This window comes from Peromyscus californicus, unplaced genomic scaffold (genome assembly GCF_007827085.1).
Source record: "Peromyscus californicus insignis strain IS unplaced genomic scaffold, ASM782708v3 Scaffold_19__1_contigs__length_69161282, whole genome shotgun sequence".
NCBI lineage: Eukaryota > Metazoa > Chordata > Mammalia > Rodentia > Cricetidae > Peromyscus > Peromyscus californicus.
The window spans coordinates 4970711-4989585 of record NW_026294491.1 but is presented as its reverse complement, the minus strand read 5'-3'; the positions used below and the strand labels follow the sequence as shown (position 1 = coordinate 4989585).

The window sequence follows — 18875 nt, the reverse complement described above, 5'->3', positions numbered from 1 at the left end:
TACAGAGTGAGATCCAGGAAAGGCACCAAAGTTACACAGAGAAACCCTGTCTCAAAAACCAAACAAACAAACAAAAAAAGAGCTAGTGGGACAAGCCCAAGCTATAGGCTGAGCTTTCATCTTAATACTAAGTCTCTGTGTAGTTTTTAGTGAGCCCCAATTAAATGTTTTCCTTTATAAGAGTTGCCATGGTCATGGTGTCTCTTCACAGCAATAAAACCCTAAGACTATACACATAAAATAAAGGTTAAAAATAATTATTTAAAAAAGGGAGCAAGGCTTACAACCTAAGTCCAATCCCCAGGACCCACACGGTGGGAGGCGAGAACCGACTCCAGGAAGCTGTCCTGTAACACACACCCTGACCATACCTCGCACTGTAGAACTTGATGGCCTTCTTGTTCCATAGGAAATGATGGGATGTCTTGGTCTTTTGGGACATGGCCAATTGATTTAAGTCCCTCATGCCACTCAAGGTCCAGGCCTCACAGCCTCTAGGGGTCCTTCCTTCCCCAGGAGCCCCCATGTTCCTGCTCCTTCAGAACATGTGGATTCTTCCCCCCTCAGACCCGACTCTCGGCAGGATCGATGGTACCCACGTAGTGAGAGGTGAACAGGGAGAGCAGAAAGACCAGAACAGACCCCAGGCCAGCACCAGAAGGCCCTTTGACCCCCATGCTGCCAGCCCTGGATGTGGAAGAGGTGCCCCTTAGTCCTCAGAGTATCATGAAGAACTCAGCGGGCTTCCAGCCAACTCTTAAATACTTAATTCCCATTTATTTAAAGTTCTGTCAGTCTGTATACACTATTTATATTAAAAACACAGGAAGCTGGGGCTCCTAGCAAAAATATACATTTCAGTTTTGGAGACTTCAGACCCTGAGAGGAGCTGCATCCTCAGCACCAGACCTGGGTGGGGGTGAGGGACAGGGTGGGTCAGGGAATGCAGCTCCGTTCACAGCCTGGGCCCCACAGGGAACACCCCAAGACCTGATCAGTGGGGGTGGGGACAGGGTACGTGCTAGCAGGGAGAATCTGGCAACAGAAGGTCACTGCATTGGCAGGAACATTCATTGGGCTGTCCCTCTCCAAGTCACTTCCCTCCAGAGCTGTAGTCTAACAGTTAAGGCCCTGGGGACAAAGGACCAGATGGATCTGGGCCATCAGGGCTTGAAGCCCAGGCTTCCAATGCTTTACTCTGAGAGCCTGGCTGCTGACTCCCTGTGGGCCTGGGCAGGATGGGCCTTGGCTCTGCTAGGCTGGGCTCAGCTCTTGGTCTCAGGAGATCCTGGAGGGGGCTGGGCCGAGGATGGGAGCACCCAGCAAGCCTCAGGCCACTTGAGGCTGCAGCTGGGAGCTGGTGACCAGCCAGGCAAAAAAGAGAAGGCCATAGAGCTGCTGGGGTGTGTGAATGTGAGAGGGGACAGGTCGGAGAAGCCCAGGCAACTCCGCCTGTGAGCTGGCAGGGGCAACGTGGCAGGACACCTCTGCCTACTCACAGGTCACCAACCCTAGGGACAGGGCCACAGCTGTCTCCCAGCCACCTTGGGGAGGGCAGGGCGGGGCCCTATGGTGACCAAGAGGTGAGCCAGTGTCCTGGTTACGGTGAGGCAGTTGCCGGGGGCAGGTGTGCCAGCGTCTCTGGGGTAAAGGAAAGAGCAGCCATGGTCCAGTTTCTCCTGCAGGGTTCTGCCAGTCTGAATGCTGCTACAGGGTGAGGCCAGTGGGGGTACTGATGGAGGGTTGTCTGACCTCTAACCCGGGACCCGAACCCGAGTCCTGGCATCAGAACTAAGTGTGCTGTTCCTTCTGGCCAACTTCTACCCTCCTCCTCTTCAATGGGGTGTGGAACCCCATCTGGAGGGGGTATCCCCAGGGCAGCACAAGGGGCATCAGTGATAATGGCCTAGAACACTGGCAAGGAGAATGGAGGGTGCCAGAGTTGGGGCGGGGCGCCTTGGGCTGAGGAGACAGCCTAGAAGAGAAATCTGTCTCCCAGCCCACATTCCTTGCCTACTCTCTTCTGCAGGAAGAACCCTGTGATGGTGAGGTGACCACAGGCTAGGGCAGCACTCAGCCCCAGTCAAGCTTCTCAGAAAGCTGGGCTCAGACCTTAGTGTTTCTTTGGATGGCTCAAGTCTTTGAAGAGGGAAACAGAGGCAAGGCAGGGCCGGGCAGGTGCAGGCCCCACTGCTCCCGGGAAGGTGGGCTGATGGAGAGACAGCATACCAACTGTCTCACTGACATGAGTTGGACAGACAGGGGGACAGGCTGGAGGGAGATGCTACAGAAGGCAAGGTGGAAGGGCAGGGTACCGAGGAACAGCGAGAACAGGAAGTGCTGGGGAGAGGTGGGCAGAAGGCAGGGAGGGTGGGAGTCTGGAGTGTTGTGCCCAGTGCTTGTGCGCTGGTCCTCAGAACAGCGCCATGGGCCCAGCTGGGGCCTGCGGGAGGCCCGGGCCGCGGCCTCAGTACATGTCCTTGTAGATCTCCTGGAGCAGGGGATGCAGCAAGGTCTCGCTCTCTGTCTTCTTTAGCCACTGCATCATCTGGGCATGCTCAGTGACCAGCTGCCGCAGGTCAGCCATCTTCTGCAGCAGCTTGGGGAAGAGGTACGGGCTGTCAGGGTGGTTGACCTGCAGGTGGACCTCCAGAGCCCGCAGAATGGTGTCCTGGATGGCCTCCACCTGTGGCACATTCATGAGGCCTGGCCGGTCTGTGGGGACAAGGGGTTTGAGTGGCAGGGCAGAGGAGCCTCCTAGCCTCCTATCCCACTCAGGGATCTCTTTGTCCAGGACAGGTCCAAGCCCTGCCCTGTCACCGGCCCCACCCCCGGGCACTCCAGTCCCCACCCCTGCTCTCCACCCATCTTCTCTTTCTGACCAGTTGTTTTTCCTGATCTGCAGGCCTGTGTTTCCTGGCTAGGACACCTGGTACCCAGACTCAGATCCTGTCTCTGTGGTTCTGGGCTTCAGTGTCCTTAGCCCAGGCTGCTGTGAGGAGCAAATGAGTTATAAACTAGATGGATCTGGCCTGAAGTGAGCTCCGTGCCCTTGTGGGTGAGCAGGCTTACCTGTGTGTTACAGTGGACTAGAAAAATGCAAAAGTAATAAGGAAATGTCTCTACCACCCATAAAGAACAGCCTTTAACATCCTGGTGTATTTCTCTCCCCCACTCCCCAGGACTGGGGATTGAACTCAGGGCCTCCCGCCTGCCAGACCAGCACTCTACCACCGAGCTATATCCCGGCAAGGTCAACATCTTTCTCTGCACCTCTGTCTGTTTAACAGCTGGTCCTGCACACGTGTTCTGTGCTACACTGTCGGAGGTCGCTGGGTCCCCTCACCTCCACACAGAATGATGGCCGCAATGAAGAGCGCCAGGTCACTGTCGTCCAGTTCCAGCGCGTTGAACTTGACAGCAAACTCAAACTTGGGCTCAATGATGTCACTGAAGGGCTTGCGGAGGCTGCGCAGGAACTCGTGGGTGACGAAGCCGCTGCCATTGGCCACCAGCAGCCCGTCCTTGTTGACGATGGAGGCCAGCATGGCGAAGATGGCCTCGTGCACGCCGTACTTGAGGAGGGTCACCTGGTCGTTGAGGAAGAGGCTGCTGAAGCTGGGGATGCTCTTGGCGAACTCGGTGAGCTCCCGGACCGTCTCCACCGTGGTGCACTGGCAGCGGTAGAAGACGTGCACGCTGATCTCCTTGTAGGGCGGCAGCCCGTTCACCAGCTGCTTCCACACCAGGCCCTTCTCCGCCTGCCACAGTGTCTCGATGTCGTGGATGACAAAGGGCTGAAAACCAGCCCCATCAGAAGCCAGGCCTGGGGAAGGGGAGGGAGCCCGCCCTCGTGTCCCCTGAACCCCACCTCGGAGCCCAGGCTGGCCAGTGGCACTCACTGCGTTGTGGCTGGACTTGCCGGTGAGGATGCTCCGGGCCTTCTTTTTGGTCATGTTGAAGTTTTTCAGGTAGGCGTTGTAGATGTGCTTGGAGAAGGCCTTCAGGTCGGCCAGCTGTGGGTTGTGCTGGCACCCCTCACTGGCTGTCAGCCCTGCTACCAGCTTTCTCTTCTCGGCCTCTGGCATCCGTCCGAAGCGGATGGCTGTACCGGGGTTGAGGGCTAGTCATGAAGGAGCTAGCAGGCAGGGGCCTGCACCTCTCCTTCCTTCCCTTCTCCTCAGGTATACAGGTGAAGAGGAACCATCCTTTGGGGGCCTGGGACCCTCAAAGGCCCCAGAGTCAGCAAGGGAGCAGTGTTGAGGCAGCCCAGGGGCCCGACTCCCTGAGAACCTTTGCTGACTTGGCTGGGGGCTGGCATGGCGTGGCAGCCAGAAAGACAGCCTTTGGTGACCAGGGCCACATCTGAGCCCCATGCATCTCCTTCCTATCATGTGACTTGTCCTTTCACCGTCTTTGTGGGTCAGGAAAAGTGGAGGTCCTTAAACTTACTAGACTAATGAGGGGCATTCACAAGAAGCAGCCAGAACCCAGAGCCATGGGCTGGGGCGATAACTCAGTTGGTAAAGTCCTTCTGTGGCAAGCCTGAGGACCGGAGGCCACAGATCTCATGTGAAAAAGAGCTGGGTATGAGGAGGCCAACAGGTGTTTCCAGGAGCTCCCAGCTAACGAAAGACTGGTTCACAAAAGAGGTGGATGGTACCTGAGATGACCTCTGGCCTCCACACACATGCATGTACACTGGCACACGTGCGCACGCACACACGCACTCTCACACACATAGTTACAGCCTGAACAGTGAAGTTGGCCCTGGCTTCTGTCGGAAAGCATGAAGGAAGGGTTCAGTTTGCCCGCGGCTTCCTAGGGCTCCCTGTGATCCTGCGATGGAACAGCACCAGCGCAGCTGCAGATGAGCCTCAGACCCACTGGCACCCACACTCAGGAGGAGCCAGAGATGGCCTGAAGATGCTGTGTGTGCTCCAGTGGCTAGCCACCGCAGGGTGTAAGCAGGAGGCTACCCCGTTCTTGGAAGCCCGAGGAAAGGACGGCTCAGTCTCCTGGGAGTGTCTAACCACGAAGAAATTCCCACCTGGGTCCTGGCAGCTGCCACCCATGGCCACTTCCTGGCTCCTGCCCACTCCCAGCAATGACAGACTGAGGAAGCCCTGGCCTCGGCTTCGCATGCTTTGTCAGGCTCGAGGGTGGGGAGCAGGTGAGCCCGGGGCACAGAGAGCCGGTGACCGCCCGGGCCTCACGGTCTGCGGTTCTGAGACCCGGCGTCTACACCAGCAGTCAGCAGCCGCGTCCACACCCTCATCTGTGCCAGGCGCAGGAGCTGGGCACTCTCTGACAACACGGGAGCCCCGGGTTAGGCTGTGCCGCCACCCTGAGGTGCCTGGCCGGCCTCTCACCATTGTGCGACATGCCGAGCGCCAGGCACTTCTGGAAGCGGCAGTACTGGCACTTGTTCCGGTTCTTCTTCTGGATCTTACAGCTCCGGTCACACCTCTCGTACTCCAGCTTCATGCGGATTGTCCGGCGGAAGAAACCCTGGGGGACCAGGGACGTGAGGGGCCCGTGCTGCCGTGGAGGGCCCAGCGGCAGGGAAGGCCCAAAAAAAGGCTGAGATCTGGGGGGACAGGACACTGAATGGATTAACTTTTATTCCTGTGTATGGGTGTCCTGCCTGCGTGTGAGTCTGTGTGCCACGTGTTCAGTACCCGTGGAGGCCGGAAAGGGGGGCGGGGGCCAGAGCTCCTGAGACTGGAGTTACAGACACCTACCACGTGGGTGCTGGGAACCAAACCCCAGTGCTCTGCAAGAGCAGCCGGTGCCCACCAAGACATCGCTCCAGTCCCAGGGTTTTGTTTTTGTTTTTGTTTTTAAAAAGGAAGGAAAAGTATCCTTAAAAAAAAATTTAAGGGCTAGGTATAGTGGCACACAATTTTAATCCCAGCACTCAGGAGGCAGAGGCAGGTGGATCTCTGTGAGTTTGAAGCCAGCCTGTTCTACAGAGTGAGATCCAGGACAGGCACTAAAACTACACAGAGAAACCCTGTCTCTAAAAAAGAAAAAAAAAAAAGGCACGAGGCACTGGAAACCAACTTCAAATATACAAATAGACACTCAGCCCAAGGTCACTCTCCTGCCTGCCTTCTGGAGCCCAATCTGGCCACCCACAGAGACCGAGTGGGTAGCTGGGTCAGCAGGCAGGTGTCTGAATGACCCAGAGCTCAGGGCTGTAAGGAATGGAAAGTTTTGCTAGAGGTATTTTGAGCGCCGCCCGCCTCCACCCGCCCTCCCGAGGCGGGCGGAACCCTGTGCTCCTCAGTCCGTACCTTACACCCCTCACATGCGTGGACCCCGTAGTGGAAGCCCGAGGCCTTGTCCCCGCACACCCGGCACTCCATGTTGAGGCTGCCGCCTGAGGCCCCATCACAGCCTATCTGCAGCTGGTCCAGCAGGGAGGAAGGAGAGGAATTCTGGGAGAGGTCTGTGGATACAGGACAGGGCGGCAATTGGACATCAGCTACCCGGCCTAAGAGGCAGGCAGGAGGAGGAGCTGCAGCCCAGAGCTCAGCTCCCCAGGGCTGTGTGACCTGGGCAGCAGCTTCCAGAGGCCAGTTTCTTCACCTGGAGGGAGCATAGGGTCAAGGGCAGCTCTGCTGGGAAGGTGGGCCAAGTCTTCCCCAGAGTGTGAGCATGGCAGGCAATGTAGCTGCCCCTTACAGCCTCCTTGCCTGGGAGAGGAGTGGGCTTGGTGGGGCTTTGGGGTCAACAAACAGCAATCCCGGGTGACCGTGGGATGGAATGTATCTGTCGGAAACTGGGGGGGGGGGCAGACCCCACACAGGAGTGCTAGTCTCTGTGGATTCCAGGGGTGCTGACTTGCCCTGTGCTGACAGGCAGAGGTTTGGGCTGAGGGTTTAAAGTTGGCGAGGACAGTGGAGGCTGTCACTGCAGCTTCGGGATGAATCCGCCGTCACATGACTGTCAGAACCACAGGCTCTTCTGAATCTGCTTTGAGACTTAGGGATGTGACAATAGTCTCTGCCTTGGGCGGGTCACCCGGCTCCACAGCACTGCCCGTCCTCCTGCACGCCTGGGCTCTCTCCTGGGACTGCAGACTCCTCTTCAGAGACAGTGACAGTCAAGCAAGCAAGAGAAAGACCCAAGCCACGTGACCTACCCAGACCAGTCCCCCAGCCCCCCACCTGCCTCTCACAGGCCAAGTTCCTCCTCTCCAGGTCTGTTCCTAGGACCCCACTCTGGCCACAGCAAGGGACTCAGACAGCAGAGACACCATGGGAGGCTGCAGCCTTCCAGGCTGCTGAGGTTGAGGAGGGTGACATAAGCTTGTAAATGGCCAGGTACCCTAATTCCCAATGGCTGTTATTCCAAAGGTGTAAATGCCCTCTGGCCCGCAGATGAGGAGAGTGGACCCCTCATCTTCTCTGGCAAGCTGTTTGAGGGTAAAGCAGCTTTGGGCTTCTTAGTAGTCCGTCACCATCTGATGGGGGCGGGTCCTGTGTGTTCATGTGTGGGCACCACCCATCAGGTGTGAGGGCAGGGCACACTGAAGCCCAAAGCCGAGAAGCTGTGGGCACCACACTCATGGGAACCTCCAGAGCTCCCAGGGATCTGCATTCTCCACACCAGTTCCTTCTCTGCATGTGGGGCCAGGACGGACCGGCACAGGCTCTCATCTCCCCTCATTCATCTCTGGCTTGGGGGGGGGGGGGGCGTGTCCCAAGACCTCCAGATCCCTGTAAGCAGCCAAGGTAACCAGATCCTACTAGCTACCTGAGATACCCAGAGTGAGTGAGGGTCCAGGGGAATTACTGCCTGAGAGAAACAGGCCCAGCTCAGCAGGTGGTGAATGGGCGGACCGCCTTGGCCTGGGACCTGTTTAGCACACCACAGGCTGTCTATAGTTGATACACAAGGCTAGAGAAGCAGGACCTGAGGGACAGCGTCATGTGAGTGCACGTGTATTGGGCAAACAGAAATGGTGTGTGGGTGGCTTTTCCAAAAACAACAGCTCCATTTCTTCCTGGCTGACCACTTGGCTTAAGGATCTGTCCTCATATCACCATGATATCCCACCCAAAAGCATGACACTGTCTCAGGCACCAGGTCCCACTCTTCTCCATGACCTCCTGGTCAGAGGTGCAGCAGATGGGTGATGATCGAACGGGTGGCGGGATTCTCTGAGACCTTTCTTCACAAGGAACACTGTCCCGAGCACCTCAGGCCAAGGCTACAAAAGGCTGGGCTTGCTGTGTGGACACTGCCCGCCCGCTTGGATCTCGTCTTTTCTCGATTTTTCCTTCCCTCTCTCTCTCCCTCTCTCCCTCTTTCTCTCTCTCTGGTGTTTTTTGAGACAGGGTTTCTCTGTAGCCCTGCTGTCCTGGATCTCGCTCTGTAGACCAGGCTGGCCTCAAACTCAGAGATCTGCCTGTTTCTGCCTCCTGAGTGCCAGGATTAAAGGTGTGCGCCACCTCCGCCCAGCTCTTTCTTACTTTTTTAAGATAGTGGCTCATGTGATCCAGGCTAGTCTTGAACTCACTATGTGGCTGCAGATGGCCTTGATCACCTGTGTGTGTGTGCACACATGTGCACGCCTGTCTGTCTGTCTGTCTTCCTCCATCTCTCCACCGTGGTTTCTTTTTCTTTTTTCTTGAGAAGGGGTTTCTCTGTGTAGCCCTGGCTGTCCTGGAATTTGATCTGTAGATCAAGCTGGCCTAGAACTCACAGAGATCCTCCTGCCTCTGTCTCCCAAGTGCTGGGATTAAAGGCATGTGCCAACACACCCAGCTTCTACTGTTTTTCGACACATGGTCTCTCACCAAACCTGGAGCTCACTGCCTGGTGAGGTTGACTGACCAGTGAGCCCAAGGGTCCTTCCTCACTGGTAATGCTGTAACCCCTATCAGTAGGGTTATAGGTCAGACTAGCATGCCCAGATTTTTTTTTTAATTCTTTATTTTATGTGTGTGGGTGTTGTTTTTCCTGTATGCGTATCTGTGCAGCATGTGTGTGCAGTGCCTGTAGAATCCAGAAGAGGGCATCAGATCCTCTGGAACAGGAGTTACAGACAGTTGGGAGCTGTCATGTGGGTGCTGGGAATTGAACAAGGGTCCTCTGGAAGAGCAGCCAGTGCCCTTAATCCCCGAGTCATCTCTCCAGCCCTCCTCAGATATATATATACATATATATATATTTTTTTTTTTTTTTGGTTTTTCGAGACAGGGTTTCTCTGTGTAGCTTTGCGCCTTTCCTAGGACTCGCTTTGTAGACCAGGCTGGCCTCGAACTCACAGAGATCCGCCTGCCTCTGCCTCCCAAGTGCTGGGATTAAAGGCGTGCGCCACCACCGCCCGGCTAGATATATTTTTAATTCCAAAGTATTTCAAGTTTTTTTTTTTTTTTTTTAGATATATGTGTATGGGTGTTTTGCCTGCATACAGTGCCCATGGAAGACAGAAGAGTGCATTAGATTACCCAAATCTGGAGTTACAGATGGTTATGAGCCACCATGTGGATGCTGGGAACCAAGTCTGGGTCTACAAGGCCAGCAAGTGATTTTAACTGTGCAACCATCTCTTTAGTCTCTAGTTCTAAATTTTTATTGTATTTTAATTTATTTATCTTGTGAGTGAGGAGATCATGCATATACAGGGGTCAGAGGGCAACTTGCAGGAGTCTGTTCTCTCCTTCCACTACGTGGATCCCAGGATTGAACTCAGGGAGCCAAGCTTGGCAGCAAACACCTTCACCTTTAGAGCCAACTCACTGGCCCCTGCCTAGTTCTTTATGTGACTGCTAAGTATCTGAACTCAGGTTCCCCTGCATGTGTGGCAGTCAGCTCCTCAGCCCATGGCCTTGAAGCTCTGATTCTGCTGTGTCAGCCCACACCCCCCCCCCCCCCCATGTGCTAGGACCACACCCAAGGCCTGAGCATGCTCGGCAAAAGCTCTACCAACTGAGCTGTATCCTCAGCCTCTTTTCTCTCTCTCTCTCTCTCTCTCTCTCTCTCTCTCTCTCTCTCTCTCTCTCTCTGTTTTTCTAGATAGGTTTCTCTGTGTAGCCCTGACCATCCTGGAACTCTTGCTGTAGATCAGGCTGGCCTCGAACCCACAGAGATCCAACCACTTCTCTTTTTTTGAGACAGGGTCTCCCACTGTAGCCCAGGTTAGCCTGGAACTCAGACTCCTCTAGCTTCAGCCTCCTCCTGAGTGCTGGGTTTGCAGGCATAGAGGTACATGGCTGGCATAGGATGGATTCCGAATGTTCCCTAAAGGCTCATGTGTTCCAAGCTTGATATCCAGCCTGAGGAGCTAACGGGAGGTGGGACCTAGTGGGTCACTGGAGGTGAGCCTTTGAGAGGCATGAGGGAGAGAGAAGTGGGCGGAGGGGGAGGTTTCATTTAGGATGCCCACAGGTGGGCAGCTCTCTGCCACAATAGACCCAAATGCAATGGGGTCGGCTAACTGCAGCTGGAACCTCCAAAACTGTCATCCTAAATAAAACCTCCCCTACTCCTCTCTCCCTCCAGGATTTCTCTGTGTAGTCCTGGCTGTCTTGGAACTTACTCTGTAAACCAGGCTGGCCTCGAACTCACTGAGATCCACCTGCCTCTGCCTCCAGAGTGCTGGGATTAAAGGTTTGCGCCACCACCGCCCGGCTGGACCTTTCTTGTTTAAAGTTGTCTCAGTCAGATTTTGTCACAGTGATGGAAAGCTGACACTTGACTCAGCTTTCCCCTGCTGCTCTCAGGAGGTGCCCTTGCTCACCTGATACATCAGCAGCCGGCTCAGACGCCTGCCCCGGTGCCCCGGACACTCCCAAGGGCCTACTCCTGCCAGGAGGGACAGGAAAAGGGCCAGCAGCTTTGCCAGGCCCCACCTAACAGCAGGGGTCTTTTGGATTGTTTGTGTGTTTGAGACAGGGTCTAATTAAGTAGCCCAGACTAGTCTTGAACTCACGGTGCTGCTCCTGCCTCAGCCTCCCAAGTGCTACCATGCCTGGCTTGTTTCATTTCATTGTCGGTGAGGTAGACAATTGGTGGTGTTTACAGTTACTCTGCAGTTAGGGTTGGGACTGCCTGCAGAGTGTGGACTTGCACACTCACTGTGCTCTAGGACTCTACCAGGCACTTCATTTCATGTAAAACCTCCAAATAGCCCTTCAAGTCAGGCTTTGTGCCCCCCACACAACAGGTCATTTCTTTCTTCACTGAGGCTGACGCTTCAGACAGCTGCTGGGATGGCTTTCCATGCAGATGTGGCTGAGCCACGACAGCCAGGCTTCCGTTCAAAAGCCAGTCTAGATTTTAATCCCAGCACTCGGGAGGCAGAGGCAGACGGGTCTCTGTGAGTTTGAAGTCAATCTGGTTTACGTAATGAGTTCCAGAATAGCCAGGACTACATAGAGAGATTCAGTCTCAAAAAAAAAAAAAAAAGATAAAGATGTGATTAACGTTTAAATCAGGAGATCTGATTAATGAGTTCCTCTTCATACTGTAAGGGGCCCTCATCCAACAGGTAAGGCTTTAAGAGAAATGACTGGAAGAGGGGACCCACCTCCACCATCTCCATACTTGAGATGCTTCCTGGTGACTGTAACCTGGCCTGCAGAGTCAGGACTGGGTACCTGTAACTGTGTGAGCCAGTTCTTCTCACACACACACACACACACAGAGACAGAGAGACAAGAGAGACAGAGAGGGATAGAAACAGAGACAGAGAGACACACAGAGAGAGAAACAAAAACAAAACCTTTATTGGTTCTCTCTATCTGGGACCCCCTGACTAGGGGGTCAGCAATGTGGGGATCAAAATAGAACCATGCAACTCCTGGAGCTGTGTATTTTACTGCAACCCATGGGCATGTTTTTATGTCAAACAATAGTATTATTATGAAAAACAGCATAGCAAGATCACCACTGAGGATGACATGAGGTCATTCCGTGTAAACCCCATGTGGGTACCAGTCTTGCCGTCTTTGAGTACAAGCTCAGCAAACATACACTATTGACTTATCCCATGTTCTCACGGGGTGGAAGGTTCTCCTGCATATCTTGCCTCGGGGCTGGGCGCATGCTGCTGTCACATCCATGAGGTGGCACACGGGCAGCTTGGCTACTTACTTGCTGCCAGTGCCCATCATCGCTCCCACATCAGGGTGTGTTCTAAGAGAACCTGAGACTGGGTTCTTCTAGTCTTTTTATTTAAAGAAATTTTTTTTTCGAGACAGGGTTTCTCTGTGTAGTTTTGGTGCCTATCCTGGGTCTCGCTCTGTAGACCAGGCTGGCCTCGAATTCAGAAATCCACCTGGCTCTGCCTCCTGAGTGCTGGGATTAAAGGCCTGCGCCACCACCACCTGGCTCTTCTATTTTTTTTTTTTGTTGTTGTTGTTGTTTTGGTTTGTTTTTGAGTCAGGGTTTCTCTGTGTAGCCCTGGCTGTCCTGGAACTCAGGTCTGTCTATCTCTTGTGGGATTAAAGGAGTGTGCATCCAGCTAGATGGGTGGTTTCTTGATTGTTGTCCCATTTGCCTGGACTTTGGGCTCCTCTGGGCTGGTCTTCAGCCCTGTTCACCTCTCTGTTCTGGCATGCAGCCTGGCCCTGAACACTCACCAAGTGCTGCCAAGGAAAGGAACACAGGCAAGAGGAGAGCAGCTTTACTTCCCTGTTCCTCTTGTGCGTGGGCTGCCATGAAGCGGGGGGGGGGGGGCAGGAGAGGTGGGGTGTGACCACCAGCTTCGGGGGGGGGGGTTGGCCATGTACTTCCTTGTTGCTGTGTGCTAGTGTGAGCAGGACTGCCTGCCTCATGGGGACAGGATGGTGACAGGTGCCGACTCAGACTAGGAAACTGAGTATGAGCACAGCGCAGGGACTGGAGCCTTGCAGCCTTCTCTCAGTTTCGGGGGTCCTTCAGGGTCCCCGAAGGGCCTCTGAGGCAAAAGCTACAGAGTTAAGGGCACAAGATGGGACGAACAGGAACAGAGAGGTGTAGCAGGCACGTGAGGAGACTGACAATAGGGGCCGAGGTGACGGCCATAGCCCGCAGGGCCCCCTGGGGTCCCTGCTCTGCTGTAGGCGCCCTCCCTACAGGGTCTCACTATGCAGACCAGGCTGTCCTGAGCTCACAGAGCTCTGTCTGCTTCTGCCTCCGATGTGCTGGAATAAAGGCGTGCTCCCCCATGCCTGGTCAACTTACCTCTTTTAACTTTGGGCTGAGTTTTTTTTTTTTTTTTTTTTTTTTTTGGTTTTTCGAGACAGGGTTTCTCTGTGTAGCTTTGTGCCTTTCCTGGAACTCACTTGGTAGCCCAGGCTGGCCTCGAACTCACAGAGATCCGCCTGGCTCTGCCTCCCGAGTGCTGGGATTAAAGGCGTGCGCCACCACCGCCCGGCTGGGCTGAGTTTTTTAAGTTAGGAAAGTCACGCACGGTTGCTGAGGAAGACGCGCAGGGCAGGCTGTGTCTTATGAAGGACACTCCTCACCCCACTCAGGATTCTCCCTCAACCCCTTTAGCCCTTCGGTCTGCACTGTCTGGCATCTTCTATGATACATAAGGTTTTCGGGCTTTTTGCTGAAACAGGCTGGCCTGGAACTTGTGATTCTCCTGCTCCAGCTCCCAAGTACTGGGATTACAGGTGTGAGCCACCAGGCCTGGCTCTACCTTACCCTTAGAAACATTTTTTTTGGGGGGAGGCAGGCAGTGGTGGTGCACGCCTTTAATCCCAGCACTCTGGAAGCAGAGGTAGGGGGATCTCTGTAAGTTTGAGGCCAGCCTGATCTACAGAGTGAGTTCTAAGACAGCCAGGGATACATAGAGAAACCCTGTCTCAAAAGACAAAAAAAAAAAACCAAAAAAACCACAAAATTCAGCATAGTAGCGTACACCTTAAATCTAGCAATCGGGACGCAGAGGCAGGTGACTCTGAGACCAGCCTGGTCTATAGAGTGAGTTCCAGGATAGCCTGGTCTACAGAGTGAGTTCCAGGACAGCCAGGGCTATGTAGAAGGCCTGGTCTCGAAAAACAAAACATTCAAAACAAAACCTCTTATTATTTATTACTAGGTATGTGACCTGTGTGTCGGGGATGTGTGTGCCATGGTGCACATATGCAGGGAGGGGACAAATGTCAACTGGTTCTCTCCTTCCATAGGATCGAACCCAGGTCTTTGGGCTTGTGCAGCAAGAGCCTTCGCCCACTGAACATCTCACTGGTCCCTACCTTTTCCTTAAAAAAATTTACATTGCGTGCGCATGCATGCGTGCGTGCGTGCGTGCGTGTGTGTGAGTGTGTGTGAGTGTGTGTGTGTGTGTGAGTGTGAGTGTGTGCGAGTGTGTGTGTGAGTGTGTGTGTGTGAGTGTGTGTGTGCGCGCGCGCGTGTGTGTGTGAGTGTGCGTGCGTGCGTGCGTGTGTGTGTGCGCGTGTGTGTGAGTGTGTGTGCGCGCGTGTGTGTGTGTGAGTGTGTGTGTGTGTGCGTGTGTGTGTGTGTGTGCGCGTGTGTGTGAGTGTGTGTGTGTGTGTGTGTGTGTGTGTGAGTGTGTGCACATGTGGAAGTCAGAGGACAACTTGGAGGAGTTGGTTCTCTCCTTCCACTCTGTGGGTTCCAGGGAACTGACCTCAGACCAGCCGGCTTGGGAACAAGCACCTTTATCCACTCACGGAACCATTTCACTGGCTCCTATTTTATCCTTTTTTTTTTTTTTTTGGTTTGTTTTTGTTTTCCGAGACAGGGTTTCTCTGTTTGTCCTGGAACTCACGCTGTAGCCCAGGCTGGCCTCGAACTCACAGAGATCCGCCTGCCTCTGCTCCCGAGTGCTGGGATTAAAGGAGTGCGCCACTATGCCACCAGGCTTACTTCATCCTTTTTAGGGACTGCAGTGTTCTCCTGAGACTCTGGCAGGCTTACCTAAGAGGTTTCTCACAGAGGGTGACACCCCACTTCTGTTCCTATGACTGCGTAAATAGACTGGGTCACCTCGGTGCTGCTCCCGGTGTCCCCACCACCTGTCCCCACAGTCAGTGCTGCTCCCGGTGTCCCCACCACCTGTCCCCACAGTCAGTGCTGCTCCCGGTGTCCCCACCACCTGTCCCCACAGTCAGTGCTGCTCCCGGTGTCCCCACCACCTTTCCCCACAGTCAGTGCTGCTCCAGGTGTCCCCACCACCTGTCCCCATGTCACCTGGCTCCGCTGCAGTCACTGCACTTTGCCTGGCACGTGAACATTACAACCCTTGCAGTGGGCAATCACTCGTGTGAGGTGTGTGCAAAATCCCAGGACCCGACACTTCCTGCCCAGACCCAGATATGGGGACAAAGTTGCCAGGGCAAGCGGCCAGGCCAGACCTCGTGCCCTTCTCCTCCCTGTTCAAAACTTGTCTTCAGGACCTTCCTGACACCTGCCACACTGTCCCCAGGGTGTCTCCTTCCCTCTGGCCCTTCTTCTCTAGCACACACTCTCTCCTTTCTCTCTCCAGGGTCTCTGTCTGTCTGTCTGCCTGCCTGCCTGCCCTCCTCTCTCTCCAGGGTCTCTCTGTGTATCTCCGGCTGGCCTGTAGCTCACTACGTAGGCCAAGCTGGCCTTGAACTCACAGAGATCCTCCCTTCTCTTCCTCCCGGGTGCTGGGATTACTAGTGAGCAGCACCACACTTGAGCCCCTCTGGTCCTTCCTTGAGCTGGAAGCAGCCTGTGACAGCGCTGAGTGAACTCGGACTCCTGGCAACCATCCTCTCTCCTGAGAACGCTTGTGTCTCTATAGCCAGCACAGCCACCACCTCGAACACACAAGAACACAGGCTACTCTGCACCCCCACATCACACCACAACCGCTGGGGTCACTCTGAGGCTGTGGGGGGACCAGCAGGACCGACAGCGCCTCCCACCCCACCCACTCAGAGCTTTAAAGAGGAAAAACCTTGCTTTGCATGTTTCAGGTGACAGGGCTCGAGGGTTTGATCCCTTCCTGGTTGCAGGCCCAGGCAAGAGCCTGTTCGACCCCACAGCTGTCACCCCAGGTGCCACTGTCACTTGCGGACACCGGAGGCCAGAGCCCATCCCCCTGGAATGGCCTGTCCAGCTGAAACCACCACAAGCCACGTCTTAGGGAGTCCATCCCTCCTGACTGCGAGGCTCTCTGAGGGCAGAACCCGGGGCCGTCACATGCACTGGCCCAAGACGCCCAGAGGAGAGGCTGCGGGGGGTGGACAGCGGAGGGGCCTGAGCAAGCAGGGCCAGCCGGGGCGGGGGGGACACAGTGTGTAAGCTGGACATGGGGGCACGAGGATGAGGCAGATGTCAGGGTTGTGCTGGCCACCAGAGAAGAATGTCACCACTGCCACCAACAGAGGGTCAGTGAAATGACCCAGCAAGTGGAAAAAGCCAGCGAAACCTGATGTACAAAAGTGACCCACGTCACAGTCACTCATTCAAACCACTTGGCATTTCTGCTCAGTCATGGAGGAGCACAGACCTAGTGCCAGGCCTCCTGGGTTAAGCGGCTTACAACAAGTGCAGGCATGCCTCCCATTCCTGGTGCAGTCAGGACCAGGGATGCAGCCCGGTGGCAGCGTGCCCGCCTAGCATGCACAAAGCTCTGGGTTCAATTCCTTCACCAAAGCCTGCTACCAAATGTTGCCTGGGGAGGTGTGTCTGTGGGGGTCAGAGGCACTCACTCGATGACTAGCAGTGACAAGATGATGATGACATGTTCTACACACACTCTCCCATCTCCAGAAAAGCCCACATCCACCTGGCCTGCCATTCCTGTCTGTTTCCAGAAGGGGTGTGATTTTCCGGGGGGGGCTCACCAGCTGGTCACTGACATGGTGGGACCCTGGACTCCGGCATTAGTCACTGTCACTCCACTCCTCAGTACCCCACCCGCCCCAGGGAGTTCACAGAAACCTGGACCCCCACCCACCCTGCTCTGCCCCCAGCCTCCTCCACACCTGTGCAGCTGCCGGAAGGAAGCATGTGCTCTGGTCCCCCGTTGAGCTCCAGGGCTCCTTCAGTCGTGGCCACTTTCTCTTTCTCCTCTTCCCGGGCCTCAGGGGCCTCCTCCTGTGGCTGCTCCATGGCTGACCCCCACTCGGCGTGGCGCCTGCAGGCCTGGTCATAGCTCTGGCACCATCTGGGTCTGAGCGCAGATGGACCGCCTGGGCAAGGGGAGACAGAAGAGGTCAGGAGAGAGGGTGGTGGGCATGAGGGGGGTGGTGGGCATGGGGGGGGTGGGCACAGGGGAGGGTGGTGGGCACAGAGGAGAGGGTGGTGGGCACAGGGGAGGGTGGTGGGCACAGGGGAGGGTGGTGGGCACAGGGGAGGGTGGTGGGCACAGGGGGAGGGTGGTGGGCACAGGGGAGGGTGGTGGGCACAGGGGAGGGTGGTGGGCACCGGCACCCTGAGGCCACTGCCACATGGCAGTGCTGCTCCAGTCCTCTCAGTCCCTGAAGGGCTTTCTGACTTTTTTGACAGGGCTTTACAAAGCCCAGGATGGACTGAATTGGCTATGCAGCCAGAGATGACCTCTAACTGCTGACCCTCCTGTCTTCCAAGTGCTGGAATACAGGTGTGAGCCACCACCTCCAGAGGTCTACACTTCTCGCACTGTCATCCGGCTCTCGGGGCAGGTTGGCAGGACTGAGGCAGTTTTCATTAACCAGATATGCTGACACTCTGCTGCGCCATCTCTACCTGCTTCCCCGCTCCAGGGGCCTCATCAATTGCCTGAGCAGAAGCGGAATGCTCCCAACTCTCCGGCACCCCCTGGAGGTCCCAATACACACTGCAGCCCCTACCCCACTCCCCAGCACGGTGGCTCAGAATGCAGCTGCCCAGTCACTCACTGTTCTGAGGGGCGTCCTGTCCTGCCTGTGGCCACTGTGGGAAACAGCGTGGACTTCTGTACGTGTGTGCGCATTATTATTTTTCATTTGTTTGTTTTGTGAAATAGGTCTCTTTATGCAGCCCTGGCTGTCCTGGAATAGTCCCTTTGTAGACTAGGCTGGCTTAGAACTTAAAAAGGGGGTTATCTTTTCAATCCCCTGGCTATGACACGAAGCCAAGCTTAACAGCTAGTGTTGCCCAGCAAAGCACCTCCATGCTCGGGTTCTTTGTCCCTCACACTTAGCTCCATCCAGCCATCTGAGGCCTTCCCCTGCCCGAGGCCTTCCCCTGCCTGGATGGCACACTGGCCTCTTAGAGGCTGTACTCTGGGCAGCTGGATACGCAGCCTGGAAGTCTAGGTGGTAGGGAGCTGGAAGTTGGGGATCTGTGGATCTGGAAGATTCCCAGTAAGTGACAGTCACAGGAAGGGTGTGAGCATCTCCTCACAGGACACACACACACACACACACACACACACACACACACACACACCCCTCAAATCAGGAGGAAAAGATGACGTTTTTGGTCAGCTGTGAAAACAACTGAGAAGGCACCAACATGGAAACTGGCCCCACATCAACACCAAGACAAAGGCCAGATGCTCCAGAGAGTCAAGTCATAGCAAGGATATGTAAAGTAGGGCAGCGGCGGTGGCGGATGCACTCCGTGGGGAGAGTGCTTGTCCAGGGCACACAGCCTCTGGGTTGATCCTCAGCACCCATTAACCAGGTGTGGTGGTGCACATCTGTAATCCTAGGACTCGGGAGGTGGAGGCAGGAGGGTCAGAAGCTCATGGTTATCCCCAGCTATAGAGTTGGAGGCTAGCCTGGGCTACAGGAAACCCTACCAAAACAACAAAACCCCTCATTAAGTGCACAAATGATGTATTGACATAAAAGTCACCTCACAGTAAGTAAGATGTAGGCCTGACAGTAAACCCATAAAAGCTTTATGGGTGACAAGATTACAGGTAAAAGAATAATACATTTAATTATATAAAAGTATAAAAGTTC

The 18875-nt window shown here is 55.1% G+C and overlaps 1 protein-coding gene across 4 annotated transcripts in view; it reads right to left on the bottom strand.

Moving 5' to 3' along the window:
• Positions 1-757: 757 nt before the first annotated feature.
• The window catches only part of Ppard (peroxisome proliferator activated receptor delta), a 77858-nt gene continuing 59740 nt past the window's right edge, over positions 758-18875 (bottom strand). For 3 of the 4 annotated variants that reach the window (XM_052744405.1, XM_052744407.1, XM_052744406.1), the window contains exons 3-8: positions 16929-17135; positions 6300-6454; positions 5373-5511; positions 3903-4105; positions 3347-3797; positions 758-2715 (exon numbers count right to left, since the gene is read on the bottom strand). In XM_052744405.1, the coding sequence (XP_052600365.1) occupies positions 2468-2715; positions 3347-3797; positions 3903-4105; positions 5373-5511; positions 6300-6454; positions 16929-17055 (1323 nt within the window). In that variant the 5' untranslated portion in view covers positions 17056-17135 and the 3' untranslated portion in view covers positions 758-2467. Of the gene's footprint in view, positions 2716-3346; positions 3798-3902; positions 4106-5372; positions 5512-6299; positions 6455-16928; positions 17136-18875 lie in introns of those variants that run through there. The other variant, XM_052744408.1, reaches the window with a different exon arrangement.